The sequence below is a fragment of the Aquarana catesbeiana genome, linkage group LG04 (assembly GCF_042186555.1).
Source record: "Aquarana catesbeiana isolate 2022-GZ linkage group LG04, ASM4218655v1, whole genome shotgun sequence".
Taxonomy (NCBI): Eukaryota; Metazoa; Chordata; class Amphibia; order Anura; family Ranidae; genus Aquarana; species Aquarana catesbeiana.
Genome location: NC_133327.1, coordinates 243,675,541 through 243,701,726, shown reverse-complemented (window position 1 = coordinate 243,701,726; position 26,186 = coordinate 243,675,541). Strand labels below are relative to the sequence as shown.

At 45.6% G+C, this 26,186-nt stretch overlaps 2 protein-coding genes across 3 annotated transcripts in view; one reads left to right on the top strand and one right to left on the bottom strand.

Moving 5' to 3' along the window:
- Window positions 1–8,353, bottom strand: part of LOC141139820 (D-beta-hydroxybutyrate dehydrogenase, mitochondrial-like) — a 52,477-nt gene extending 44,124 nt beyond the window's left edge. Inside the window, exon 1 of the mRNA XM_073626331.1 lies at window positions 8,070–8,353. Coding sequence (XP_073482432.1) covers window positions 8,070–8,285 — 216 coding nt within the window. The 5' untranslated portion in view covers window positions 8,286–8,353. The remainder of the gene's footprint in view (window positions 1–8,069) is intronic.
- Window positions 8,308–26,186, top strand: part of BDH1 (3-hydroxybutyrate dehydrogenase 1) — a 51,652-nt gene continuing 33,773 nt past the window's right edge. The window contains exon 1 of one of the 2 annotated variants that reach the window (XM_073626332.1): window positions 8,308–8,450. The gene's annotated coding sequence lies outside the window, so the exon portion shown is untranslated. The remainder of the gene's footprint in view (window positions 8,451–26,186) is intronic. The other variant, XM_073626333.1, reaches the window with a different exon arrangement.

The following is a 26,186-nucleotide window of genomic DNA, read 5'->3' as shown; positions in this document are numbered from 1 at the left end:
TATTTAGTAAGATGCATGGTGAGGTTTTTGATGTTGTCATTTTTTCCCACAATTCTTTGCAAAATGACATTTTTTTTTACTTTATATTTTTTTCCCAACAAAATTGTCATTGTAATAGGTTATTTCTCTCACATGGCATGTGTATACCACAAATAACACCCCAAAATACATTCTGCTTATCCTCCTGAGTATTACGATACCACATGTGTAGGACTTTTTCACAGCCTGGCCACATAGAGAGGCCCAACATGCAGGGAGCACCATCAGGTGTTCTAGGAGCATAAATTACTTATTTAACTTGTTGACTACCTATTACACTTTTGAAGGCCCTGGAGCACCAGGACAATGACATGTGACACTGACGTGGCACTGATGACAGACGGCACTGATATGTGGCACTGATGACAGATGGCACTAATACATGGCACTGATGTGGCACTGATGACAGATGGCACTGATATGTGGCACTGATGACAGATGGCACTAATACGTGGCACTGATGACAGATGGCACTAATACGTGGCACTGATGACAGATGGCACTAATACGTGGAAATGATGACAGATGGCACTAATACGTGGCACTGATGACAGATGGCACTAATACGTGGCACTGATGACACGTGACACTGATGACAGATGGCCCTTATATGTGGAAATGATGACAGATAGCACTTATATGTGGCACTGATGACAGATGGCCCTTATATGTGGAAATGATGACAGATGGCACTTATATGTGGCACTGATGACAGATGGCACTAATACGTGGCACTAATACATGGCACTGATGACAGATGGCACTAATACGTGGCACTGATGACACGTGACACTGATACGTGACATTGATGACACGTGACACTGATGACAGATGCCACTGATACGTGGCACTGATGACACGTGACACTGATACGTGACATTGATGACACGTGACAATGATGACAGATGCCACTGATACGTGGCACTGATGACACGTGGCACTGATAACAGATGACACGTGACACTGACAGGTGGCACTGATGACAGATGGCACTAATATGTGGCACTGATGACAGATGGCACTAATATGTGGGGACAGATGACAGTGGGGACAGATGGCAGTGGGGACAGATGACAGTGGGGACAGATGACAGTGGGGACAGATGGCAGTGGGGACAGATGGCACTGACAGGTACTGTGTTCACTTTTTTCCATTTTTTTATGACACTCAGGCTGCAGCGGTTCGCTCTCCCTCCTCACACGCTGTCTCTGTGTGAGGAGGGCGAGCCGGCGATGAGAGATGATCTCATATGTTTACATATGAGATCATCTCTCATTGGCACTGCCGATCGCACTGTAAATTGCTGCTGTGATAGGCTGTTTACAGCGATCTGTGACTGGCTGTGTCCAAGGGACACGGCCAGCACAGAACTTCCCCGATGTGCGCCCGCGGGAGCGCGCATCGCGGAAGTAAACAGCAGGACGTCCAGGGACGGCTTTCCTGCAGTTAGCGTCCGCGCTGCAGCCGTCTTTCGGCTATAGCGCGGGCGCGAAGTGGTTAAAATGCCACCTGGGACCATGGGATAAGAAAATGCGAAGAAGCAGAATTTGCGTGTTTGGGAAAAATAACAGTGTATGGGGTTTTCATTTGGAAAAGTCCATTTATTACAAAATGAAATGTTAAAAGCAAACAAAATGTTCTGAGAATTTTTGTACGAATTTTCCTAATACTTTTCCTAAGAATTTTAGCTCAACATTCTATTCATCTATGGTCAGCTTTAAGCTAATCAGCTCAGTGCACACTTTCATGTTCACCAAGCTTTGTGTAGTTTCCCTTTGAATGGAATGCTGCAAGTAGACTACAGCAGACTAATAAAATGTGTATCTAAACCCCATAACATATTGCAGCTTTCCACTCCTTAGATGTTAGTTTTCATTTATCTCTTTCTACATCAAGTACCCTTGTAGAACCAGTCCATCTAAAGTGCCATGTCCTCTCCTCTAATCTCTGAGTGTTTCTTAATGGAAGCAGGCATGTTAAACAAACAAACTGTAATTGACCTCTTCTTAACCACTTCAATACTGGGCACTTCCTGCCCAGACCAATTTTTAGCTTTCAGCCCTGTCGCATTTTGAATGACAATTGCGCGGTCATGCAACACTGTACCCAAACTAAATTTTTTATCATTTTGTTCCCATAAATAGAGCCTTCTTTTGGTGGTATTTGATCACCTCTGGGATTTTTATTTTCTGCTAAACAAATAAAAAAAAAGACCGAAAATTTTGAAAAAAAAAATGTTTTTTTGTGTGTTTCTGTTACAAAACTTTGTAAATAAGTAAGTTTTCTCCTTCACTGATGGGGCTGCACTGACCGCCACTGATGAGGTGGCACTAGAGCTGCACAATTGATCAATAAAAAATCGTGATCTCGATTCACCTCCCCTGATGTTCTATCCTGCAGAGGTTGTCGATTCTTTTATATAACAAGTGGAGAGACTTTATCTGCTCACTCAGCTGTCAAAAGAAAACATCCTGCAGTCTGCCAAGTCTTTTAACTTGAAACATTCTAACTAAATTTCCTTCTTAGATCAAAGGGATAGAACTTCTGTGTAAATAAATAATCCGCTGTAAATGCAGGAAGTTTAACCACTTAAAGTCTAAATCTTTTTCTGACACTTCTTTCTTAAGTTAAAATCAATATTTTTTGCTAGAAAATTACTTGGAACCCCCAAACATTATATATATTCTAGCAGAGACCCTAGGGAATAAAATGGCAATATTTTATGTCACACTGTATTTGCCCAGCGGTCTTTCAAATGCAATTTTTGGGGGAAAAAATACACTTCAATGAATAAAAAAAAAAAAAAAACAGTAAAGTTAGCACAATTTTTTTGTTTTAATGTGAAAGATGATGTTACGCCATGAGAATCGTGAGAGAATCGTCATCTATCTTCTAAGCAAAAAAATTGTGATTCTCATTTTAGCCAGAATCGTGCAGCTCTAGGTGGCACTGATGATGGGCACTAATAGGCGGCACTGATGGGCACTGATGGGTACACATAGGTGGCACTGATGGGCACTGAAAGGCGGCACGGATGGGCACTGATAGGCGGCATGGATGGGCACTGATAGGCGGCACTGATAGGCGGCACAAATGGGCATGGATGGGCACTGATAGGTGGCACTGATTATTGATGGTATGGATGGATGCCAATCAGTGCCAAACACTAATGCCTGCCAATCAGTGATGCCCATTGTAGGCACTGATTGGCATCCATTGTGAGCACCGACTGGCATCCCTGGTGGTCTAGGGTGGCATACCTGGTGGTGACATCCCTGGTGTTCTTATTGGCGTCCCTGGTGGTCCAGTGTGGGCATCCTTGGGGGAGCTGCGGTGATAATCAATCAGCACAGACCCCCCCTGTCAGAGGAGCAGCCGATTGGCTCTCCTCTATTCGTGTCTGACAGACGCGAGTGAGGAAAAGCCGATCAACGGCTCTTCTTGTTTACACCGTGATCAGCCTTGATTGTACCTATAAGTAACCCCTATTATAGGTTTACCTATAGGTACAAATACTGCAGGGAGGTTTATAACTTCTTTGAGAAAGCTGTTACATGCTGTGCACACAGAAGATACAGTTACAACAGTGATGTAGGACATCTATGTTCCATAAATAACGGATACTATAATTATGATTTTTTTTGCCTGAAGTTAAGCTTAAAATACATTTTAAAGTGGAACTTTAATGGCCAAAATAAGCATTGGCGAACAGACAGGATTTTTAATGCAGATGAGACATATCCCTTCTGCATTAAAGTCGCCTATCCGCCACTGTACACTGAGCTGCACATGCACAGCTCAGAGTAGAATTTCCGCGATGCCGAGTTGACTGCACTCCTTCACATGCGCATAAATTACGTCATCTGAGCCTGGTCCAATAAAAGGGCCAGGGATCTATACCCAGAAGTCACCAGGCTGAAGATGTCAGCGGCCAGCAAGGAGCTCTGGGAGACTGCAGTGCTGGAGTATAGGTGATTATAGTTCCACTTTAGAGCCCTTTCACACTGATCTGTAGTGAAATCGCATTAAAAATGCATAAGCATTTTTACAGCCATTTTGAAGTGTTTCAGATGTGTTTCCTGTGCGTTTCTGGGTTACCTGCACCTGTAAAAAATGGACATGTGACTCAAAAATGCACCTAAAATGTGGTGCGATTTTATAGCGATTTTAATGCGTTTTCCATTTATTTCAATGGGGAGCTGCATTTTTTTATTGCAGTTTTCAAAATCGTACCAAAGATGCAGCATACAGGACTTTTCATGCAGTGGTGTGAAGAGTCCCATAGGATTTAAGGGGAAACATTTTTCCTGCATTTTTCTTATAAAGTAAAAATGCAGGAAAAACTTATCAGTGTGAAAGGACCCTTAACCGCTTCAAGACTGCCCACAGTACATTTACGTCATTACTTTGACGTTAAATACTGCTAGCAGCCATAACCCCGGTGTTTTCTTGTATTGCGGGTGACTCTGCGTCTAATAAAAGTGGTCCCGGCGGCGGATTCATCTCTGGGCTTACTGAAACTGTGGGTTAGCCCAGAGCCCATCCATTCCTTTCTGTGGCTGGTCAGGAAGACGAGTGAGCCCCCACTTGGCTCTATGCCTTTGGAGGAATGGAGCAACGTCCAACATCACTTCCACCTTCTGGCCTTAAAGGATGATTTTTTTATTTCTTAAACGCAAAGTGACTTTTTTTTTTGTTGCTTTTAAGTGTAAATGTGAGATCTGAGGTCTTTTTGACCTCAGATCTTGCAATAAAGAGGCCCAGTCATGCTTATTTCTATTACAAGGGATGTTTACATTCCTTGTAATAGGAATAAAAGTGATCTAAAAAAAAAAAGAAAAATTTTAAGGGACATTGTAAAAATAAAGAATAAATAGTAAAATAAATAATAATATATATATATATATATTTTTTAAGCGCCCTATCCCTCTGAGCTCACACACAGAAGCGAACGCATACGTAAGTCGCACCCACATATGTAAACAGTGTTTAAATTTAACATGTGAGGTATCGCTGCAATCGTTAGAGTAATATTTCTAGCACTCGACCTCCTCTGTAACTCTAAACAGGTAACCTATAAAAAAAAAAAATTAAAGTGTCGTCTATGGAGATTTTTAAGTACCCTAGTTTGTCGCCATTCCATGAGTGTGCTCAATTCTAAAGCATAACACTTGGCGTAACATCATCTTTCACATTTTACAAACAAATCGGGCTAACTTTACTGTTTTGGTTTCTTTTAATTCAAAAAAGTGTATTTTTTTTCCCAAAACATTGTGTTTGTAGGACCGCTGCGCAGCAACGATCGCCATTTTATTCTCTATGGTCTCTGCAAAAAAAAAAAGAAATATATATATATATATATATCATGTTTGGGGGTTAGCAAAAAATACTAATTTAAACTTGTAAGCAAAAAGTTCCAAAAAAAAGACCTGGTCTTAAAGTAGTTTTAAATTAGAAGTCTGGGCTCATACTATCTAAGCCTAAACCTGCTCCCACCCCCATTCTAAGCCCTATACTAACTATCATGTAATGGAAAGAGGTGTATACGTATCTAATCTAAGGGCGCTCCAGTCCAGTCTTCTCATTGGCTCCCAACCTGCATCCTAAAACGCACGTGCACTGGTGTGCGCTGTGTAGGGGTAGTGAGGGGCGATGTGCTGGGTTGTTAAAAAGCTTTGCACGGTTTACTTTTTTCTTTTCAACTTTATTGATGGGTCACAAGATGACACTTTATTCAAGTGGATGTACCGTAGTGTGTTACAACATGCAGCCTGATGAGATGCCCTGTGTAAAATTGCACATATGCTGCACTTAGGGCTCATTCTACACAGCTTCTGTTTGTTTCTGAATAGAACGCAGGTTCTTCCTAGCAGAAGCGAGCACTAGATCCTGTGTACTTATAAATGTGTACCATTTCTCATTTCAACAATTAATGACTTTGCGCATTTCCACATGTACGTGTTTACATGTACACATGTAAAAAGAGCAGATATGCATGAACCTGGATGCAGCTGTGGACAAGGCATTGGGCCTTTATCTGAACTTACAATTCCATAGATTGTGTCAAATTCTGAGAGTTATCACATGCTTGTATCCAGGGTTCAGAAGTTAGATAAGCCAATCCCAGCCAGGGTTCCTCCAGAGCTTTCTAGGGTTTTATGTGCTATTGCCTGCATATTTCCAGGTCCAACCCCAATCGACAGAACCAGAACTGCTGGAGACCAACGATCATTTTAGTTGTCTTCAAGGGTAGCAGACCACCAACATAAGGGCAGTGTTTTTCCACCAACATAAGGAACATTCTTCTAGCAATATAGGAAGCACTGTTCCCACCAATGTAGGGGGGGGCATCCTTCCCACCCGGCCACCAACGTAAGAGGGGCATCCTTCCCACCAGTCACCAATGTAAGGGGGGGCATTCTTCCCACTGACCACCAACTTAAAAGGGACATCCTTTCCACCGACCACTAGTCAGTGTAGGAGGACAACCCTTCCCAGCAAACAATGTAAGGGCCACACTCTTCCAACCAACAACGAATGTAAGGGGCACATCCCTCCCGCCGACCACCAATGTAAGGGAGACATCCTTCCCACCGACCACCAATGTAAGGGAAACATCCTTCCCACCGACCACCAATGTAAGGACATCCTTCCCACTGACCACCAATGTAAAGGGGACATCCTTCCCAGCGACCACCAATGTAAGGGAAACATCCTTCCCACCGACCACCAATGTAAGGACATCCTTCCCACTGACCACCAATGTAAGGGGGACATCCTTCCCAGCGACCACCAATGTAAGGGGGACATCCTTCCCACCAACCACCAATGTAAGGGGGACATCCTTCCCACCAACCACCAATGTAAGGGGGGCATCCTTCCCACCGACCACCAATGTAAGGAGACATCCTTCCCACCGACCACCAATGTAAGGGGGACATCCTTCCCACCAACCACCAATGTAAGGGGGACATCCTTCCCACCGACCACCAATGTAAGGGGGACATCCTTCCCAACAACCACCAATGTAAGGTGGACATCCTTCCCACCGATCACCATTGTAAGGGGGACATCCTTCCCACCGACCACCAATGTAAAGAGACATCCTTCCCACTGACCACCAATGTAAGGGGGACATCCTTCCCACCAACCACCAATGTAAGGGGGACATCCTTCCCACCGACCACTAATGTAAGGGGGACATCCTTCCCAACAACCACCAATGTAAGGTGGACATCCTTCCCACCGATCGCCATTGTAAGGGGGACATCCTTCCCACTGACCACCAATGTAAGGAGACATCCTTCCCACTGACCACCAATGTAAGGGGGACATCCTTCCCACCAACCACCAATGTAAGGGGGACATCCTTCCCACCGACCACCAATGTAAGGGGGACATCCTTCCCACCGACCACCAATGTAAGGGGGACATCCTTCCCAACAACCACCAATGTAAGGTGGATATCCTTCCCACCGATCACCATTGTAAGGGGGACATCCTTCCCACCGACCACCAATGTAAAGGGGACATCCCTCCCGCTAACCACCAATGTAGGGGGGGATTCTTCCTAATGACCACCAATGTAAGGGGACATCCTTCCTACCGACCACCAATGTAAGGGGGGACATCCTTCCACCGACCACCAATGTAAGGGGGTTATCTTTCTCACCGACCAATGTAAGGGGGGGGCATTCTTCCCATTGAGCGCCAACGTAAAGGGGACATCCTTCCCACTGACCACCAATGTAAGAGGGCCACCCTTCCCACAAATCACCAATGTAATGGGGACACCCTTCCCCCTGACCACCAATGTAAGGGGGGGGGGGGCATTCTTCCCACCAAACAATGTAAGGGGCTCACTCTTCCCACCAGCCACCATTGTAAGGAGCATTCTTTGCACCGATCCCTATCATCTGTAGTACCTAACTAGTTGTGCCCTGGAGATCCAACATTTGGAAATGAAGAGAGGACAATGAAAGCATAGGGATGTGCTCCCACACATTGCCTAGTAAAGGAGTAGTACTCACTGGAAGTGTGCCCCTGGGTATAGATGGCATGGCCACACATAGCACAAACACAAAGTACAGCACGACAATGGCATGTGACGTATGGTCTGCAGGAAAGCCCAGAACCCTGAAGAACAGCTTGAGGATCTCGGGGAGTCCGAAGCCCAAAGTCAGGGTCAGCCCGATGGACAGCAGCACCAGTACCACCGTACTACGACTGGCTATAGGGAGCGCCATCCTTCCTATCCTCCCAGACACCAGCAGCCAGCCTGTTATAGAGAGGGGGTGGAGCCGGGGACACGGTATATCACTTCCGAGAGAGAAAGTGACACCTCCCTCCAAAACTGTCATCCTCAACTGTAAAGTCAAGGGCAGCTGAGAGCGAAGCCGGGGGACGGTGAGGTTTGTGTTCTCTCCCATGAATGTACTGTGTAGAGTCCCCGATCTCTCCTAGGAGTGGGCATTTTATAGACAGATCGGGGTGGGTGTGCCCATACATGGCACGATCTGTCAGCTCTGCTGCCCAGCTGGACACGTGGCGGGCTCTGAACAGTCATCAATTAGTAATGAGATGACAGGGACAAGTGTCAGGAGAATCATTCACAGAGATCAGTGAAGCGACCAGTCCTCCTGGATACAGCTCTGCTGATTAATGAAAACTCAGCTTTTCTATATGGGCAAACACCCATCCACAGCTTCAAGTGTCATCTCTGTAGATCAGGTTTGGGGCTTATTCACAACCATCTGCCATATTCCTAAAGAGGATACGGCCAGGTGTTCCCGATCGGCCACCTGTACAAATCAATGACCAGGTGACCATGTCCATATGGAATTGCACGTGGCGTGATCATCCATGGTTAGGGATGGACGCGCATCCTTGTACGCAAACAATTCACATCCACAGGCGCACATTTGTCCCTAACCGCAGGTAAGTGCTCCATGAGAGATTACACACGGACAGTGTCAACTTGTCATTGGTTTGTACAGGCTTCCTGTCCACAACTGATGGACAACACCTAACCGTACCCACCGCAGAAATACGCTGATCTGGGCTGAGTATGGGTAGAGCACTTATTCTCAACCAGGGTTCCTCCAGAGGTTGCCAGCAGTTCCTCATGCTAAGGGTCCCTAACCACAGGTAAGCACTTCATGAGAGATTACACATGGACAGTGTCAATCTGTTATTGATTTGTACAGGCTTCCTGTCCACAGCTGATCGGCGACACCTAGCCATACCCACTGCAGAAATACGCTGATCTGGGCCATGTATGGCTTAGAGCAGATATTCTCAACCAGAGTTCCTCCAGGGGTTGCCAGCAGTTCCTCATGCTAGGGGTCCCTAACCACAGGTAGAGAGCAAGAAATGTCACCAGCACACCAATATCTCTAAAATGGGTCCAAAGCTTTATTCAGAAATCACATCATTACAGCAAATTGCAAAGTTTCAGAATCACATGCCTGATAAAGGGGTCCTGGGTGGCTCCGAAACATTGCAATTTTGGTGTGCTGGTGACATCTCTCTCTCTCTCTGATTATTCACAGTTCACGGTGGTCGCTTCAGCACCCACATACATACACAGCCATCTCTACAGGTACATGTGCAATGGGAATAGTGTGGTGGAACCTAACTGCAGGCAAGTGCTCCATGAAGGATTACACATGGACAGTGTCAATCTGTCATTGGTTTGTACAGGCTTACTTTCCACAGCTGACCGGCAACACCTAGCCGTACCCACCGCAGAAATCTGCTGATCTAGGCCATGTATGGCCCTAACTGGCTGTGAGTCCCCACTGTATGTTTATGTGTTCCCATTCACACATTATACCTAAAAGTAATTTAAAAATGTTTCTTACATCTTACACCACTCCTCAGAGAAGCAATCTGGCGGATTACACCTCTTTTAACCCTGTAAAGCCCACACCACCGCATTGCACACAGTTGCAGGGCAGTTGCGGCACAACCCCATTAACTTGAATGAGTCACATTCGGCGGTGGTACTGCACACCGAATACAGCAAAGGGTATCATTTTTGTCACGGCCACAAAGCATTGTGTTCAAACCCATCTGGTTGCCTTTGCAGCTTTAAAGGGGTGGAAAAAATGTAGCTCAACCACCTATTTTTTATTACCCCACAACCACAAGTGTAAACAAATCCTACTAGTTGTTTCACACAGCTCCATTCACTTGGGCATTCCGATCAGGTCTACCTGTCAGTTTTTCGGGTGGATTTGATCGGAAGGTCCATTCATCCCTATAGACAGACAGGTGTAAACTGACTTGTGTCCATTTACATTGCAGTGGGAGGAATAATGCCTTATCATTGGTGTCAGTGGGAGGAATAGTACCCCACAGCCAAGATAAAGGCAAGCAAAGGGCTGCATTTGGCCCCCAGACCTCAGTTTGGAGACCACTGCATAAGAACGTTTACCTGAGTACAGCCATGTATAGCCGTTCACTTTTACAGCTGACTGTACAAACCATCTGCAGGTCCCCGGGTGTTGAAAATAACTGGGATTTTACACTAGAATATATTTGCTCCTGAAATGACCCGTGTGCCTGAACCCTTCATTAAAGAGAGGAATTTAGCTGCATGCTTGCCAAAGGTAGACAAAAATAAATCCTATAAAGAATTAATGTATAACTAAAGCCAACATGTTTATTAGATAAGTGGGGAGGGTTTAGAACAACTTTTTATTGCTGTCTGTGTCCTTGTTAGGGAGGTTATACTGTAGTTGGACATACATGACCAGATTTTCCTACAGGCTGAATGGGAGAAAAACAATCGATTCCCTCATCCCCATCAACACTATACTACACAGATTCAGGAATCTCCACTGCTGGTTATTGCATTCAGTACCCATGGCTGTCAGACTTCATTGGTGCCACTGATTAGATACAGTCACTGTACAGATGATCATTTCTCACCTGGCTCAGTCGATTTGATTTTTGTCCTGCAGACAGGTTCACCCACAGCTTAAACTAGCCGAAGTTGGAGCCATCTATGGCCAGTCTTATGCCCCATACACACGGTCGGACTTTGTTCGGACATTCTGACAACAAAATCCTAGGATTTTTTCCTATGGATGTTGGCTCAAACTTGTCTTGCATACACACGGTCACACAAAGTTGTCGGAAAATCCGATCGTTCTGAACGCAGTGACGTAAAACACGTACGTCGGGACTATAAACGGGGCAGTGGCCAATAGCTTTCATCTCTTTATTTATTCTGAGCATGCGTGGCACTTTGTCCGTCGGATTTGTGTACACACGATCGGAATTTCCGACAACGGATTTTGTTGTCAGAAAATTTTATCTCCTGCTCTCCAACTTTGTGTGTCGGAAAATCCGATGGAAAATGTCCGATGGAGCCCACACACGGTCGGAATTTCCGACAACACGCTCCGATCGGACATTTTCCATCGGAAAATCCGACCGTGTGTACGGGGCATTACTCTCTCTAATTGTCCTGATCACCAATGTCACAAATAAACGTGAATAAATCCAAAGTTTTGAGTTGCCACCAGAACAGGAATAGAGAAGAAATCTTCCAATGGGGCCATTTGTTCCTGTGATAAGTAATGCCCGTACACACGATCGGAAGTGCCACCAGCAAAACTCCGATGAGAGCTTTTGGTCAGAAATTGCGACCGTGTGTATGCTCCATCGGACTTTTGCTGGCGGAATTCCCGCCAGCAAAAGATTGAGAGCAGGATCTCTTTTTTTTTGGTCGGAAAAAGTTCCTATCTGAAAATGCTTTTGTCTGTATGCAATTCGGACGCTTTAAAAAACCATGCATGCTCGGAAACAATTCAACGCATGCATTGAACTTCATTTTCTCGGCTCGTCGTAGTGTTGTACCTCACCGCGTTCTTGACGGTCAAAAGTTCAGAGAACCTTTGTGTGACCGTGTGTATGCAAGGCAAGATTGAGCGGAATTCCGTCGGAAAAACCATCCAAGATTTTTCTGACGGAAATTCCGCTCGTGTGTACGGGGCATTAGAGGGGATATCCTTCGCTTTGGAACACTTCCTGTTGAGTAATGTGTGGCCAGCCTTATCATTGGGTTTATGTGTATTTTATGCTTTCCTGACGCCAACATGGCAGCATACTAGTGATAGAGCTCCGCCTCTTGACCACTCCCTCAGGACCAGTGAATAGCATAAATGAAGGCATGGTTAGCCGCCACCCCATTCTTCTTTTTCTCCTCATACCTCCACGCTCCAGTGATGAAGTAAGGAATTTTATGTCCTCCATCCTGCCGCTGAGCAGTAACCGGCTGGGTTCAATCCTCTCCCAGTGCGTAGTCTCAGTGCTTGGGCTGCTAACATCACGCTAATAAGCCTGAGAGACCCTCGTCTGTATGGTCTTGATGGGTCCTCTTTAGGAACGAAATCTGCCATGCAGCATGACTTGGTTCCAGGAACTTTGGGTGGGGGGGGGGCAGCCTGTCATTTCCTTTTCTAGGGGCTTCCTTGTCCATTAGGCTATGTCTTTACCTGTTTTATTCAGTTCCTGCTCTTCTCCTTTCTTATTTGGCTTTTAGTAGGTTCAGGGTAAGTGAGGAGCGAGTCGCACCGTGCAGTAGGTGTCAGGGCCTCCCTATAGGCGTGGGGCGGCTGCCCAGCGCCGTATTTATTGGCCTAGAGTGCTCCCGATGATGTCATATGGCTGCGCCCGGTCCGCACATGAGCACTGACCGACGGAAGCTCTGAGCGCCATTTTGGTTCTGGGCAAAGTGATTAGTTTTGCCCACAAACAGGAGTAGTCTGGGGGTGGGTTCTGCCTGTCCCAGGATCATCTAAGAGTGTCAGTGGGCTGCTGTGGGATGGGCAATATACAGCCTCCTGACTGTCTTCAGACTGTGAAGTTTGTTCCTGGATCCAGTCTCAGCAACCTTCTGTGTCGCCATCTACTGATAGGAAAGTTTTCTGTACTTAAAAAAAAAAAAAGGGTACATTCTTTTCCTTTGCTTGGTTTCAGCTGTTTGCTTTGTTGTAGTTTTCAGACTTTCATGTTAGAAGATTACTAGCAATCTCCATCCCTCTGTTTCTCTTTTCAGCTATCTCTCTTTTTCCGCTGGCCGTCCCTTACTCTCTACTAGCATGAGTCAGCCACCACTTATGTAAGACCCTCAATACTTAAGGTAGAGGGGACCACCAGTTGGTAAGTTTTCAGGTGTCCTTAAAAGAGTGCCCTCTAATGCGGTTTGCTTTGATATGTTTCAGCTCCTCACGCTCTCGGAGTTAAACAACAAGAGAGGATAGGCTTCTCCAAAGGAGCATAGCTCCAGACGTCGCTCCCAGTCAAAAAAAAAAAAATCCAAAAGAGCACGTCGCGCCTCCTCTTCTCCAGAGCAATACAGGCGTCCCAACAAGAGATCAGGCTGGGCTTGTGGCGCAGTCCCCCTATCCAATAAATTGGTGTGCAAAGACTGTCTAGAGGAGTCTGCAGTAGACAGGGAACAGGACACTGCGCAAGTCTCATCATTACTGAAGAAGGTAGTACGAGATTCCTTGTCTGAGTTTACCTCAGCCCAGCCACCCACCCAAAGGGTCCCATTGGAAGATCATCCGGGGACTTCAGCAAGCAGTATGACCATGCCCAGTGTAAAAAAAAAAAAAAAAATGGCGCTCCAAGGAAGATGTCTCTGATCCTCTTCCCCAGAGCCAGCGCCCCAGCAAGAGTCCTGCAGGGCCCGTGGAGCAGTATCTATACCCAGGAGGCTGGTGAGTAAACACTGCCTGGAGGAGTATACAGCTAACAGGTAATGCCAAATGTCTTTATTATTGATAAGAGTGGCACAAGATTCTGTTTTGAACTCGCCTTAATTACCTGAAGCAACTGTTACACTTGTATTGGAGACTGTTGCCATAGGAGACGGCGCTCTTATCCTTGCTAGATGCTTTTCCCTGCGTGGCTGTCCTGTAGAAGTCCGGGAGTTTACCGGGTTAGCATTACACAGACATATTTGGGTGCCCCAAGGAGAGTAGTAATGTAGCACACAGAGCACGCTAGTGGGTGTGGCCAAATTGGCCTTGCTGACATCATCACCCTTCAGTGAGGGCAACAGCTTTGTGTATGACTATCTCGGTTACCTGGGGAACCACAGCCTGGTCCAGGTAATATGTCCGGGCCTCAGTCCAAGGACTACGGCTATGGAACAGGATGGATCTAGCGCCTTGAAGAGATTCAGTTCGCATTTGCAGCGCTATACAAATCATTCATTCATTTAGGGGGACTGAAACCCTGACACATGATTCAAAACCCGAACTGTCCGCCTGAATCCTGGACAAGTGGTACACCCTAGGTGTCTGGCACCCATGAATCTACTTTGCACTGCTTCTACTATGCCTTACGACCCACTCTATGTGGAGGGAGGTCGACAACACATGGCTCTTGAGGTTCTCATTGGTCTGAAGGAGTCCTGGGTCCTTGCTACATATATTATAGATGCAGCACTCTGCTACTCAAAAATAGGGAGGCTGACCAGAAAGTCCCCTCTAGTTGCTTGTTTAACCACTGGAGGAGCACCCTAGCACTTTGGCGGCTAGGGAGGTCACAAGGTTGAGACCCTGGACTGCGTATTGCTTCCTAGAAACAAAAGTGGGGAAGATTGAAAGGGGTTCAAGAAAAATGCCAATATAAACAGGCTGTCGAAACTGTGTACCCTGAACAAGCTTATGGTCAACCTGCTCCTACATACTGTAGCATCTGCAAGTGCCGACAGACCAGCAATATCCAGTCCATGTACTGGGTGAGTCTAATGTTGATGGTTTAATAATTATCAACCAGCTGCTGCACCCGCAGGACTCTGAGGACAGTGGCAGGGTCTGCATCCCTTTAGACATTATCTCCTATTGGGAGTATCTTGCAAAAAATATATATATATATTTGTAGCAGTGGATGTCAAAAATCTGACTTGTATTTTAGTGCAGACTTCTGGAAAAATCAATGAGCCAGTCACACAAGTGCATACCCAGACTCTTAAGGTAAGACCTAGAAGGCACGCTTCACGGGTTTCTGGACAGCATGCTGTACAGAGCCTTGGATGAAGGTATTAGACACTCATGGTCACTTCAGGAGATTCCTCACTGCTCCTCCTTCAGACCATTTCTCTCCCACAGAGCTGCCAAGTCCACCACAACAGCAGGTGGGCTGCTACAATGCTTACAGACACCTCAGACTCAAGAGGGATTGCAGGTTTTCGCAGGGGATGTTGGTCCATCCAGTGTCCAGTTGCAGATCGGAAGCGGTCAAACCCTCTTTGAGATCTTTAAGAGTCCATTAAACAGTATAACCACATGGCTGGAGGCTGTCGTTGGATTGTCAGGATGCCTATTCTATCCTCACACTTTAGAGGGAAAGCAAAGCCAATCTTTTTCCATCCCAATGGTTGGTGTACCCGGGGGTGCTCTGCTATTTCCTCTGTTTTATTTTCATCAGAGGAAGTGGTGACAGGAACAGAATTCTGAGGATGAATCATCAGTCATCTGGGCACAACGTCATTATGCATATAGATGATTCCTGGGGTGTATGGGCACCTGCACAAATTTCAACTAGAATTCTTAATGCAAGGGAGGAAACAGGATAGAACACAGTTAATAGGTATTACTCAGTAGCGGTCTGCGGTAACGGAAAGACCTTAAGGAAGTCTTGGTCTGTTAGGACCGTTAGACTGGAGAATGGCTACGAATCATGTCTGCAAGACAGCCGGGAACATGCACTACGAAGGACTTTTGGTCAAGGCAAGCAGAGATTCCCAGCCAAGGAGGATAACCTTGAATGCGCTAGGGGTTCAAACAGCCCTTTTAGCACTTTGGCCTTACTACACATAGTCAAGAAGGACCAATCTCCTTGCAGTTTAGCAACAGGGCAGCAGTCACTTATATTCAGCTCCAGGATGAAACTCGCAGCAATATGCTATTGAGAGAGGTGAAACCCTTAACACCTGGGGCGGAAGATCACCAGCAAAATTTTGGAAGCAGTTTACCTCCCAGCAGTTTCTTTTGCACAAGTACAAGCTTCCCAGAGCACAACGAGTGGGTCTAAAACCCAGGTCTTCTCTGAGCTGGTCCACAGGTGGGGCCTACCCCCGACAGACCTCCTCTTTTCCCACAGTAATCACAAATTTTGGTCTGATTTTGGTCTGCACCCCAAGGCTCAAGGGGCAAATGTTATGGTCTCTCCCTGGGACTACAATCTAACTTATATATTTTTCCCCAACATTTCCAGTAAATGAGATTCCCCTTGATCCTGTCAAGGGAGAACATAGTTGTCATAGCCAGTCCTCCATATTGACCAGGAGGCCCTCGGTTTTCGCTGGACATTCAGTTCAGGATACAGAAGACATTTCCCCTCTATAACATACACAGACTGGGGCTGCAAGCAGGGACACTAAAGGGGGGGGGGATGGGCAACTCTGGTTGCTCCAGTTTCACTCCAGAGTGATCTCTCCTTTGTTGTGTGCGAGAAGACATTCTACTTACAACATCTAGGTCAAATTCTGGAACACGTTTTCTTGGTAGGGCAAGACATTGATCCTACTGCCCTGCCAGTGTCAGCTGTTCTATACTTCCTTCAGGCCTTAGCCTATCCTCACATAGCTCACTAGTGTGGGCTATATTGGCAATAACACATTTGAATAGGCCAAGAATCCTCAAGTTTGCACAACTTTTGAGGACAGTCATAAAGAGATGGTCACCAAGGAAGAAAGATCTATTGCAGTTGCTGGATCTCATATCAGTTTAACCATTTGTTCCAACAGAGCAGTGTTCGGTTCAGGCCATCACTTACAAGGCAGTATCAATTGCAAGAACTTTAAGCAGAAGGTTATCGGAGATTCAAGCTCTTGGAGCTTCAAAGTAAAAAAATATATTCCTTTCTTTCCAGAAAGAGTAGGGTTGGATCGTGTAGATCATCCTGCATCGAACGTAGCAACAGACTGCTATTTAACAGACAGCTGGACATTGCCTAACTTTCCAGAACAGCACACAGGAAAGTCACACGTACTGTTCATTTTCAGAACTTTAAAGGAGTATCTCTCCACAATTGTGCCTTTCAGGTCATCTAAATAAACCTTTTGTCATTCCAGCTGGCAATCATCAAGGGAAAGAGGTTACTGCCTGGATCCTAGCAGGCTTGGGTTGTGTATATAAGACTATAGGTCGAAAGCCTCCGTCAGTGGCGGCAGAGCACTCTACCAGAGCGGTTAAAGCATTATAGGCAACACATTCAAGAGAATCTATGGTGTCCATCTGTACAGGGGTATCATGGTTGCTCCAACATTCCTACTCAAACTTGCCGGAATAGATGCGGGGGCCTTGTCATCAGGGGACTTTGTAGGAAGGACTTTTCAGTCCTCTGTCTCATCCTAATTAGAAGATTGGTTTGACAAATAGATCCCACCCTATCAGCTAGTTATTTATCACTAGTATTCTGCCATGTTGGTGTCAGGAAAACGGAAAATTGTATCAAATACTTACCGTAATTTTCCTTTCCTGACACCAAACCATGGCAGCATATGAGCCCACCCATGTGTGTTCAGGTATGTGGCTTGTTACAAAGAATGGGGTGGCGGCTAACCATGCCTTCATTTATGCTATTCACTGGTCCTGAGGGAGTGGTCAAGAGGCGGAGCTCTATCACTAGTATGCTGCCATGGTTTGGCGTCAGGAAAGGAAAATTACGGTAAGTATTTGATACAATTTTCCATTTTCCTGACACAAGCATGACAGCATATACGTATGGGTAGGCTCCGCCCCCTGCCCAAGTCCAGGACCGATTATACTATTAAAGTGGCAGCATTCTCTCTTTTTTTCCCACGCTGCTCAGCTGGTTACACTACTGTTTGAAGCAAATCTCCCCCTCACCTTGACGGATTTACCTGGCCAAGCCGCACAGGTTCAAGCCTCTCCTGTGAAAACGCTCCCCGCTGTAAAGCTCCTATATAGAGGAGAGCCCCCCCCCCCATATTCCAGGTATGAGGGGTTTCAGACTCCATGGATGGACATTCTTGGACTTCCTGCTGGCGTGCAGGTGGTAAGGCACCAAATGGTGCACATAGTATTCAGTTATGGTTATGTGGTCAGAAGTTGTCTGCAGGTATATGCTGTTGTCTTGCACCACTGAAAGCAGATATCACACAGGCTGGCTTGTCCATAGTTTCAGTCTGTTTATTAAAAGGTAACTAAAGGTTTAAAAAAAAAAACAAAAAAAAAAAACCGTCATACTTCCCTCCTCTCTGCAGTTAGTTTTGCACAGAGTGCCCCGATCCTCCTCTTTTGGGGTTCCTCAGCAGCGCTCTTGGCTCCTCCTGTTCTCGAGTGCCCCGTTCGAGAGCCGCTCTTCCTCAGGGCACTCGTGCGGATGCGCTCCCATGCCCTGCTGCTGCGTCTATTGACACAGACAGCAGGACTCAGCCCGCCCCCTGGCTTCTGTGTTACTGGATTTGTTTGACTGCGCTACTATCAATCTATCCCATCAGGACCCGAGACACTGGCTGGAGCTTGTGTACTTGTCCCCGTCGCTGGAAACACCGGGTTCAGGTAAGTAAAAGGGGGGCTCTTAGGGACAGCTGCAGCTAAGGAGGTTTTTCAGCTTAATGCATAGAATGCATTATATTAATCCATAGGATGGTTATATTGACTTTACAGTCCTAATGACGGCTATGCGTTTATTAACTACTATGCATTTACATGCTAGTTCTGATGCTAAAGTGAAATTCAGTGATCTGCTTAGGTGCATTTCCTTAGTCCTTTGCTTGTTTGTTATCAACTATAATTGCTTCTGCCGGAAGTGCCCCAGACTTCATTCACTTTTGCAGGGAGGTCTGTGTTCTGCGGGTCTTTTGGGACGCCTTGGGCGCTGTGACCGGGTGCGGATAGCTGGGGGGGGGGGGGGCCCTTGGGTCTCGGTGACTGGTGGTGGATGGCGCATATATACATTTGAGAATGGCGATCTAACCCTGCAGGAGGATGTGTGGTTTGCTGCTTGTAGTGGTTTACTACTGGTGTTTTTAGCAAATACTTTCAGGTATGTCTCTCGTCTTTCAGCTCATCTGTGAGCCAGTAGCAGTCAGCTTTTCCTAGAGACCAGCCATGCTCACTAAGGTGAGGGCAGGTAGATATATTTTATCCTAAAAGAGTGCACATTATGGGAATATTTGATTGCAAATCCCTCTAGCCCTCAACCCCAGCACCACTTCTCAGGAAGTGGAGAGGCAACCTGCTCCTGCAACAGGGACAGGCCCTCTTTAGCCCCAAAGGAACCACTATATATTTAACTGCCAAGAGAGGCAAACTAAGGAAATCTCACTACAATAATTGTCTTGGGTGATAGTGGGCTGGTGGTAGCTGGCGTGACGGCCAAAATGTGATGCCAAGTTGCAGGCCAGAGGAAGTAGCAAGCTAGCAGAGACTGAGAAGGTCTATAGTCCCTATTGGTCCCATACTAAGCCTAATCAAACTGCTGTGTTTATTTAACCACTTCAGCCCCGGAAGATTTGGCTGCTGAATGATCAGGCCATTTTATGCAATTTGGCACTGCGTGGCTGTCAATTGCGCGGTCGAGCGATGCTGCACCGAAACAAAATTGATGTTCTTTTTTTCCCCCCACAAATAGAGCTTTCTTTTGGTGGTATTTGATCATCTCTGCGTTTTTTGTTTATTGCGCAAAAAATAAAAAGAGCGACAAAAAAACAATATTTTGTAAAAAAAAAAAAAAAATTCTCAGTTTAGGCCGATATGTATTCTTTTACATATTTTTGGTAAAAAAAAATAAGCGAATATTGATTGGTTTGCGCAAAAGTTATAGCGTCTACAAAATAGGGGATAGATTTATAGCATTATAATTATTTTTTATTTTTTTTACCAGTAATGGCGGAGATCTGAGATTTTTATCGGGACTGCGACATTATGGCGGACAATTGACACATTTTTGGGACCATTGGCATTTATACAGCGATCAGTGCTATAAAAATGCACTGATTACTGTATAAATGTCACTGGCAGGGAAGGGGTTAACACCAAGGGGCGATCAAGGGGTTAACTTTGTTCCCTGTGTGTGTTTCTAACTGTAGGGGGAGGGGACTGACCTAGAGGAAATGACAGATCTTGGTTCCTAGCTATTAGGAACTCACGATCTGTCTCTCCTCACGGAACAGGGATTTATGTGTTTACACACACACACGTCCCTGTTCTGCCTCTCGTGCCCGCGATCGCTCGTGGCCGACGACCGTTGGCCACGAGCATTGGCACACCCCCCCCGAGTGCAGCGCCTGCTATCCCGCTTAAAGGAGCTGACGCATAGCTACAACGGCTCGTGGGAACGTGCCGACCTGCCGCAGTATAATGATGGCGGCTGGTCCGCAAGCAGGTAAAAGGCAACCTCTACCTCAGAAGCAGTTAGCCAGGGAGTCTTATTAGACTGGCCAGATGTGTCACCCTTAGCTGATAGTAGCTTGCTTCTGGGAAGTTGCTATGGCAAGTTGGCATATCAGAACCAAGGAGTGGATGTTTTGACTCTGTCCAAACTGACTGTGTGGATCTCAGTTCGATTAGTACTAAGCTAATCAAACTAAGTTTGTTTAAAGGCTACCTCTGCCTCAAAAGCAGCTGGCCAAACAGTCTTCATCAGATTAGCCAGCGGTGCCATTCTGCCAGAAGAAGCAATATCCTCTTCAGTGGCCCTGAAACAGCGAATGGAAATGAAGAAGGTTTATACTACTAAGTAGTGGTTTGTGTCCTGCTGTTGAGCTCTCTTCAGTTGCCAGGCTGTTTGGATCTCAGACAAGATGAAGGCAAGGTTTTGGCCAGTAATGAACTCTATTATGTCTGATCCCAGAGTGAAGATGAAGTGGCCATTGATGCAGTTCAGCCACTGTGGATGCAAGACTGTATGCTGTTTTTCTAGTGACTGTTTCAAGTCAGATTCAGTGATACCTAGAGGGTGGGATTAATCCCTCATGTTAATCGCCAAATGACCAGAGGATAGCCGCAAAGTAATGAAGATTGAGTGTCAGGTTAAAACTGGGAAAAACTATAGACGAGTATGGGAGGATCCACAATTCTTTGTTCATTTGCCTAAAGCCGAGCCTACTCCTTTCTGGGAGCAACAAAGTTTCTTCACCCAAGTCGCCCAGTGGGTGTCAGCCCGGCAGAATTGTATGTAAATTTGGGCATTAGGTTCAAGATCCATGGGTCCTGTGCATTAAGGTAACTATTGGAAATTTCATCCCTCTCCTCAAACTCATTTCATCCCCCCCCCCATATGACTCCTTAGAGCGATTAATGCTGGAAAACAGGTGTTACCACATCTTGTTTAACTGTGAGCCATCCAGCTAAAAAAGGATGTCAAGGATTATGTCTGCATTGTTCTTAGTCATAAAGCAGACTTGGGCATGAAGCAGAAGGATTAAGATCTAAAACTTCATATGGCATCGTTGCAATCAATCACTCAAGCCATCAAGTAAGGTCGTAGGTTGTCTCTAGACCTAGCAGGTGTGTACACTATATACACACACTTTGATATACCCATGCTTCTGCGAATATCTTCGCTTGGCCGTTTGCGTTTCACTACGAGTTCATCTGTCAGGCTTTGGCCTTTCTACATACTCAGGGCATGTCCCTGGACATTACGGCCAGTAGTGGCAGTCTTGCGTAAGCAAGGACTACAGGTGTTCCTGTTTGGGCAACAGCCTGCTGGTGCAACATCGCCCTGGTCCTGGAAGAGAATTCTAGTTCAGACACTGAACGAATTTGGATCAGTCATCGTCAAGAGAAGACCAATGAGTCTCATTACGGTAAGGACATTCCTGGTAGCAGTCCTGAAACTCGGAAGAACACGGTGGAGTTGCCCTCAGAGAAAGCGACATTATCAGTATCTCACTTCAACAAGGCATAAGTCTGTTGCATCCCATAGTCTCAAAATGGTAGAGAAGTAGTCTGTAGTAATCCATGTGGTCCGAAGGGCTCACTGGAAGGTGGAGAATTTGATTAACTGGTTTCTGTAGTAATGGAAGACTTGCTTCCTGCACCAGGAACAGTACCTCTACATAGGAGACAAGTCCCTTTGGCGAGGGGCTAAACTAGTTAATCTTTTCAGCTTTTATCAGCTATTGGGCATGCCAATCATTGCAATCTATTTTCTTTGTTGGGTATTCTTGCCAACAGAGGTCAAAGTGCCCAAAATCAGAGTTGCAATGGTCTCAGGCTGTAGTCGTAAACGCAACAAAGGGCCTCAGCTATGCTCCAAAGATTCAGCAAAATTGTTATGACCTATCTTTTGCTGTGAAGAAGGAATGTAAAACTAGTCAACTTCTGTCAGAGGTCTCTTCCATTCAGGTTTGCCAGACCCTTTTGGGTTCTGGTTTCCTATTGCTTCCTCTCAGACACCGTAAGATATAAAGCCATTGGATGTTAAGGGATGGTCTACAAACCAAAAGGCAGTTCAAGGGATCTACAGCAAATAAGGCTATCAGGAGATGGACCTGATGGTAACCCAGATAGCTTTCCAGAGATTGAAGCAGTAGAACTACTGACATATAGCTGGGTCTGCGGATTAGCCAGTATGTATTGCCAACAAACCCAGTGGTCTTCAGGATCCTCAGTTCCAATGGTGATGAGGGCAATAATTGCCTGGTGGCCTGCAGGCCATGATCTCCTCGGGTATAGTCTCTGATCGGGGAACCTCCTGTTCTCCTCCTTCCTGAGATCCAAGACCTCACATGTCGTGGCCAACTGTATCATCCCAATTCAGACAAGTTATACAGTGAGGACGGAAAGTATTCAGACTCCCTTAAATTTTTTACTCTTTGTTATATTGAAGCCATTTGCTAAAATCATTTAAGTTCATTTTTTTTTCCTCATTAATGTACACACAGCACCCCATATTGACAGAAAAACACAGAATTGTTGACATTTTTGCAGATTTGTTAAAAAAAAGAAAAACTGAAGTATCACATGGTCCTAAGTATTCATACCTTTTGCTCAGTATATAGTATAAGCACCCTTTTGTTCTACTACAGCCATGAGTCCTTTTGGGAAAGATGCAACAAGTTTTTCACATCTGGATTTGGGGATCCTCTGCCATTTCTCCTTGCAGATCCTCTCCAGTTCTGTCAGGTTGGATGGTAAATGTTGGTGGACAGCCATTGTTAGGTCTCTCCAGAGATGCTCAATTGGGTTTAAGTCAGGGCTCTGGCTGGGCCATTCAAGAACAGTCACGGAGTTGTTGTGAAGCCACTCCTTCATTATTTTAGCTGTGTGCTTAGGGTCATTGTCTTGTTGGAAGGTAAACCTTCGGCCCAGTCTGAGGTCCTGAGCACTCTGGAGAAGGTTTTCGTCCTGGATATCCCTGTACTTGGCCACATTCATCTTTCCCTCGATTGAAACCAGTTGTCTTGTCCCTGCAGCTGAAAAACACCCCCACAGCATGATGCTGCCACCACCATGCTTCACTGTTGGGACTGTATTGGACAGGTGATGAGCAGTGCCCAGTTTTCTCCACACATAACGCTTAGAATTAAGGCCAAAAAGTTCTATCTTGGTCTCATCAAGATGGTGAGAATTAAGATTCTCTGGTCTGGAGTCCTTCAGGTGTTTTTTTTTTTTTTTTAGCAAACTCCATGCGGGCTTTCATGTGTCTTGCACTGAGGAGAGGCTTCCGTTGGGCCACTCTGCCATAAAGCCCCGACTGGTGGAGGCTGCAGTGATGGTTGACTTTCTACAACTTTTCCCATGTCCCAACTGCATCTCTGGAGCTCAGCCACAGTGATCTTTGGGTTCTTCTTTACCTCTCTCACAAAGGCTCTTCTCCCCTGATAGCTCAGTTTGGCCGGAAAGGCCAGCTCTAGGAAGGGTTCTGGTCGTCCCAAACGTCTTCCATTTAAGGATTATGGAGGCCACTATGCTCTTAGGATCCTTAAGTGCAGCAGAATTTTTTTTTTGTAACCTTGGCCAGATCTGTGCCTTGCCACAATTCTGTCTCTGAGCTCTTCAGGCAGTTCCTTTGACCTCATGATTCTCATTTGCTCTGACATGCACTGTGAGCTGTAAGGTCTTATATAGACAGGTGTGTGGCTTTCCTAATCAAGTCCAATCAGTATAATCAAACACAGCTGGACTCAAATGAAGGTGTAGAATCATCTCAAGGATGATCAGAAGAAATGGACAGCACCTTTAATATGAGTGTCACAGCAAAGGATCTGAATACTTAGGACCATGTGATATTTCAGTTTTTCTTTTTTAATAAATCTGCAAAAAATGTCAACAATTCTTTGGTTTTCTGTCAATATGGGGTGCTGTGTGTACATTAATGAGGAAAAAAATGAACTTAAATTAGCAAATGGCTGCAATATAACAAAGAGTGAAACATTTAAGGGGATCTGAATACTTTCCGCCCTCCACTGTATCTAGATGCTGGAGACCAAGAAGTGAAGGCTCACCTCTGCAGAGGCGCTTTGCTGGCGGTATAGCCACGCTGTCCCATTGATTTCAATGGGCAGGAGCGATGAATACACCGCTCCTTCACCGCTCCGAAGATGCTGCTAGCAAGACTTTTTTTCGTGTCCTGCTAGCGCACCGCTCCCCTCGGGGCTTTCACATTGGAGAGACAGCAGCGGCTGTTTCGGGTCGGTTTGCAGGTGCTATTTTTAGCGCAATAGCGTCTGCAAACCGCCCCAGTGTGAAAGGGGCCAAAGGGCTTTGCAGTGATAATTTACGAGAATGCTTCCTGGCGGGGAGGAGACACTTTAATAGTATAACTGGTCCTGGAATTGGGTAGGGGGGGGCGGAGCCTACCCATACGTATATGCTGTCGTGCTTTTGCATCAGGAAAGTAAAAGTGACGTCGGGTAAGTATACAATTTTCTGTTTTAATAGCAGGACTTTTGAGGCACAACTAGAACCAATCATTAAAATTGAATAATATTTTAATAAAATAAATTTGAATATTATCAGTTTAGTATCCAAGGTAAAAAAAAAAAATGCATAGTTCATCAGAACATAATAGAAAACATTCAAAGCCATAAGCTTTGTCCCCATTGACATATTTCAAATATCTATCCATTACATGTTACAAGCTTTTACAATAAAACAGCTTTCTCATGTATTTATATATTTTTGTCAATAAGCGCATTTCCTGGGTTACAAGACTAAAGGGTCTTTATAAGGCATATAAGGTATCTTCATAATTGTCACATAAATACAGGATATAAAAATAGATATCAGGCCAGTTCTTTTGTAAACTGCCCAAATATCCCAATAACTCAATAAATGACCTCCATGGGGTTACTCCAATCCCAAGTACACACTATAGAAGGGTTTGCTTTGTTCATATTTCATGTCTGCAGTTTACAACCACTTTAACCACTTGCCGCCCGCCATATAGCAAAATGACATCGGCAAGGTGGTTGCGATATCCTGAATGGACGTCATATGAAATAGTCAGGATAACGAGCTACTGCGCGCCCCCGGGGAGTGCACATCGCAGCGATCGTTGTTGCGTTGTGTCAGTCTGACACACCGCAACTCTGATATGGGTAAAGAGTCTCTCATGGAGACTCTTTACCACGTGATCAGCCGTGTCCAATCAGGGCTGATCACGATGTAAACAGGAAGAGCCGTTTATTGGCTTTTTCTCACTCATGTCTGACAGATGCGAGTAGAGGAGAGCCGATCGGCTGCTGCTCTGAGGGGTGGGGGGGCTGTGCTGATTGTTCATCAGCGCAGCCCCCCCCTCTGATGCCCAACCAGGAGCACCAGGGATGCCACCAAGACCACCAGGGTGTGCCACCCTTGATGACCACCAGCATCATCCCTGGTGGTCATGTGTGCCCACACATGATGCCAATCAGTGCCCACCAGCAATACCTGCCAGTGCCTCCTAATCAGTAATTCCCATCTGTGCCCATCATCAGTGCAGCCTCATCAGTGCCCATCAGTGAAGGAGAAAACATACTTATTTACAACATTTTATAACAAACGCAAAAACCCTTCTTTTTTTTTTTTATTTAGCAAAAAACTATAGAGGTGATCAAATACCAGCAAAAGAAAGCTCTATTTGTGGAAAGAAAATGATAAAAATTTTGTTTGGGTACAGCGCAGCATGACCGCGCAATTGTCAGCGATGGCGCTGAAAGC